This window comes from Sinocyclocheilus rhinocerous, unplaced genomic scaffold (genome assembly GCF_001515625.1).
Source record: "Sinocyclocheilus rhinocerous isolate Xijiao unplaced genomic scaffold, SAMN03320098_v1.1 scaffold1152, whole genome shotgun sequence".
Lineage (NCBI taxonomy): Eukaryota > Metazoa > Chordata > Actinopteri > Cypriniformes > Cyprinidae > Sinocyclocheilus > Sinocyclocheilus rhinocerous.
The window spans coordinates 2,207,932-2,212,589 of record NW_015625590.1 but is presented as its reverse complement, the minus strand read 5'-3'; the positions used below and the strand labels follow the sequence as shown (position 1 = coordinate 2,212,589).

The 4,658-nt window shown below is 36.2% G+C and overlaps 1 protein-coding gene across 2 annotated transcripts in view; it reads left to right on the top strand.

The window, feature by feature from the left end:
- Positions 1-4,023, top strand: part of LOC107756874 (large neutral amino acids transporter small subunit 4-like) — a 31,569-nt gene extending 27,546 nt beyond the window's left edge. For both annotated transcript variants that reach the window (XM_016574202.1, XM_016574194.1), the window contains one exon: positions 1,138-4,023. In XM_016574202.1, coding sequence (XP_016429688.1) covers positions 1,138-1,299 — 162 coding nt within the window. In that variant the 3' untranslated portion in view covers positions 1,300-4,023. The remainder of the gene's footprint in view (positions 1-1,137) is intronic.
- The last annotated feature ends 635 nt before the right edge of the window (positions 4,024-4,658 follow it).

Below are 4,658 nucleotides of genomic sequence, written 5' to 3'. Positions count from 1 at the left end.
GTGTTGTGCATTTTGACCAGTTGATGGGAAAAGTATTCTTAAAATGCATTCAAAATTCGGAATAATTTGTAATATATAATTATTCACGGTATTTAGAAGTGCCCACGATAACAATATCGTGCATATTCATTACCGTGATATATCACATTACCGAATACCGGCACAAGTCTAATTTAAAGAGATAGTTCATCCACAAATGAAAATTCTGTCCTAATTTATTTACCTTCATTTTCTTTCATCCATGTAATAAAGGTGGAGTAACACTGGCAAAATTTTCAGAAGTGCAAAATATAAACCCAGAATTCTGACTTATTTTCTCACAATTCTCAGTTTTTATCTAGCAATTTTGACTTTTTTCTCAGAATTCTGAATTCACATATTGCAATTCTGTTGCCGCCACAGAATAAAACATAAAAAGGTAATTGCGAATTTAAACTCACAATTCTCGCAATAGCAAGTTTACGCCTCTCAATTTGGACTTTTCTTCTCAGAATTACGAGTTTATATCTCATCTTGCAGTTCTGATATTTTTTTTTCCTCAGAATTCTGAATTTAAATCTCGCTATTCTGAGTTTTTATCTCACAGTTCTGAAAAAAAAAGTCAGAATTGTTATATAATTTTTTTTTTTTCCTGTGGCGGAAATGGGCTTCCATAGCATATAGTGGCCAGGCTTCAAAAAGGCACCATAAACGTATAATAAAAATAAGCACAGACATTCAGAGGGACAAATATTCAGATCAGTGGTCAATCACTGAGTTTATGATGTCTGATTGTTCAGATTTTACCAAAGGGTCACCCCTTATGTCGAATACTTGGTTATTTCCATGCTTCAAGTTGGCATAAAATGTACATTTATGTAAATCTGTTGTTCACCCGTCTATATGTTTAAAAAAAATTTGAGCCCATATTTTAAATCAAAACATCGTAACTCGATCTTCCAGTGAACTGTCAGACTCCTCTCTGGTGACGTATACCGGATTTCTGAAATCATTTTGCCCACTTAAACTCTGCCCCTTTCTTACAATCAACTACAAGCTCGCATCCAGATCTGCCTGCCTCTTTTTTCTTTTTTGATAATCTGTTTTACTTCAAATTTGTGCTTGCTCATCTCCAAGTTTTAATGTCTTTCTGCTTAGGTTAACGTGGGGTTACTGGTCTTGAGCATGCTGGGATTCTGCCTGCCCAGTTATCTTCTGTGTTATGGCAGGCGGCTGCGCCGAGAGAAGCAGGAGCGCGAGGAAGACCCCAAGATCTACGTCCAGATCAACAACAGCACAACCCCCGAGGCCTTTGTCTAACTGCAACGCACAAATGACAGCAGCTAGCATAGAGAGCAGGAAGAAGGAGGGTGGGAAATAAAAGAAGAGAACTGAAGGTCACAAGAAGAGTGATAAACACCTCCCTGATTCCTCCTTCTGTCTGACACACACACACACACACACACACTCATATTTTCCCAACAGGCACATAACAACAAACAGGCACAAAATACAGCCAAAGCAACCAAGAGTCTCACAACGTGCCACACAAAAACACACGTTTACACGCAATGGACTGATTGGACACTGTGAAAGGCAGGTCTAGAAAAAAAATGATGCCCTTGTCCTTGAAACAGACACGGACATCAAGACTTTATATACTGCCTGACAAGAAAGAAGAGCAAGCCCTTTTTTTCTCACGATTTTCCCTTGATTTTTGAATTTCACAACACGACGATACAAAAGACGAAGCAGAATCAGTGAAATCCTCTCAAGTTTGAGGAAGCCTGATGACGCTTCCTGAACAGAGTATTACTTCGTCACTAGTGTTCATCTTTGTTGCCAAGCTTCTTTCAAACATTTTCTGCGAACTGATTTTAAATCACTATGAACACTTTACGTTGCTCTCAGCTAATAAAGCTGCTGAAAAGCGAGATGAGGACCCTTCATTGTGGTTTGAATATGACAAACTGACAAACTACCTTCAAGCAGAATGATTCTGCTTGTTATCTGTCCAGTATGGGTTTTCATTGGAAGTGGGCAGATTTGAATCTCATACCATCATATACAGTACCAGCATGCTTTGGACAGCATGAGCATGAAACTGCAGCTTTTTCTGAACTGGGCTGATTTTAAAGGACTTTCGGACATGGCACCTGAGGCTAATGTAACCTAAACACAATTTTAGTATGAGAATAGTGCTATTATTTGCTTTGGCATGTAGATTCAGTACATCTACATGCGAGATGATGCATTTTGTGCATATCAGTCCATTCAGAAGGTTGTAGAAGCCATGTGGGTCTAAAAGGTTTTGATTAAGGTGGTATTTTGGGGATTAGCCTCACATTTCGATCAAGAGTTACTGATCTTCACCAGCAATACTATTCCACACCAATCGTACCGTACCCTATACCACTTACCCATGCAGTACTACTGGTTGAGCTTCACTTGTTAGTGTTTTTTCATTGTATTGACTCGAACAGTTATTCAGGGTGTTTCACTTTTAGAGTAATAATTCATATCAGATGTATTCACCTGCAATATGATCCCTTCTTGCTTTGCTTTGTGCGTTGAGGGGTATAAAATGAGACACAGTGTACTCTCAGTAAAGAGATTAGATGCCATTATCGTATATAAATCTTGCACTACAGATTTCATAATTACAGAGGTGCTCACGTTAGCCATTACAAAGTATATGTGTTCTATTCCAACCTCATACATACATGAAAACCATGTTAGCCATACAAGATACAAGATTTTTGTGTATGTTCTCATTATTTCTGGTCTGGTTACCATTTAACTACGGTGCTTACTAGAATAGAAAAGCAAGAAGGTTTCTGCGTTGGTCAAGATGAACGATACAGAAACCAATTACAGAATTTAGTTGGCTACTCAACCTTGTGGTGATAAGGACTTGAATTTAATTCATAGCGATTAAAAAAGGGAGACTTTTGAGACATGCTTGACGACAATCCCTTTGGAAGACCCTTATATTTGTAGCTTATAATGGGTTTCAGGCCAGTATTGTGCCCTATGAGAGACAAAACGTGGTAACTACATATAATTGAGTGAAATTGGGTCTTTTAGACTGACATGTTGCATGACAGATGGGTACTTTCAGAAAACAGTGAAAAATTATGTAAAATCAATCAAATAACTTGTGAATCAAATAACATTTTTCTTGATTCCAGTGTTGATGTAGTTCATGTGTTTTTGTAGATCACTTATATTTCTCAGCAAAACATTGATTTGAAGATGTTAGGGTTAAGTCACATGCAGCCTCGCTTACTTTAACAGTATTTTCACTGTAAACTTATCTGAAATGATTTGTTTCTCCATAACTGAGAGACAAACACAGATGTTTGTATGAGATCCTGGATGAGGATGAGGATCTTCTCAACAGTGGCCATAAATGTGACCTTCCTTTATGACCCCCCTGAAGAGGAACATGTCAGATCCACCCAGCAACATCCACTTATTGTCTGTCACACTTTTTTGTGAATATTTTGTCAAAGCTGAGGCTAGACGCGAGTCCTGGATGGACTGCATTTGCTGGCTTGAACATGCCTGGATATTGCAAGTGAATTCCAATCTAAAGCAGTACTGTACTAAGCATAATGAATGTGAGAGTGAACCCATTTGCTCTCAGAATGAGAGAAGTAGCACTTTTTCTCACTACCGTACCTTAAATTTTCATTCTTTTCTCAAAAGTCACAATCACATTTTTTTGGTTTTAAAAGTTGATTTATAATACCCCATTGTACGTGTATGAGATGGAAAATGCCCATACACAGTAAGAGGGAAGAAAAGTGGGAAAGATCAGCTTTAACACCAATGTTTTCTCTCTGTATTGTATTTTTAGTGTCTTTTTATGATTATCTTGTTGATTTTTTCTACTCTGTAGTTTGTGTTTTCAATTATGAGTGTACATAATGTTTCTCTATTTTCTTCTCTTTTTTTGTGGGTTTTGTGCATTTTACTGTATTTGGCTTTTGGTTTTCTTCATTCTATCACTATATAGCAACTTTTTTTTGAATACATGTCCCAACAAAATATCAGATATGTGTAAATAAATAAAAACAGATTAATTTGTTGAAATATTTTTTGCATTTTTTTCTGGTAATGCATAAACTAAAATAACAATCTGACATTATGAACTGCTTTTGATCTGCAGTTTCAGTAAGTGTTGCAAGTCCGGAGATTTAGCCAACCTTTTGAACTGTTACCTTTTATTCAATATATATATATATATATAAACTTATGTTCTAATTTAAATAGGTATTTCTATAAAAGGACACTAGACTGTCAGGATGGAACCAAACATGATTAATTTAAGGGTATATATATATATATATTAGGGGTGTAACGGTACACAAATATGACAGTTCGGTACGTACCTCGGTTTTAACGTCACGGTTCGGTATGATTTCGGTACAGCAGGGGGGAAAACTAAACTTTTTTTTTTTTTTATGGTTTACTGAACAAGTTGCTCTTTCTTTAAATACATTCAGTTATAGTTAAAATTTTCTTAGTGATAAAAATCTACCTCAACTTATGCTTAAAACTATAGGGAGCCCTTTTACATTATAAGGTTACAATTAGGCCTAACAACTTAACCCAAACTTAAATTTAATTGCTATTTATTTTTAAATAGATGATCAACACTCAACTTAAAAAAA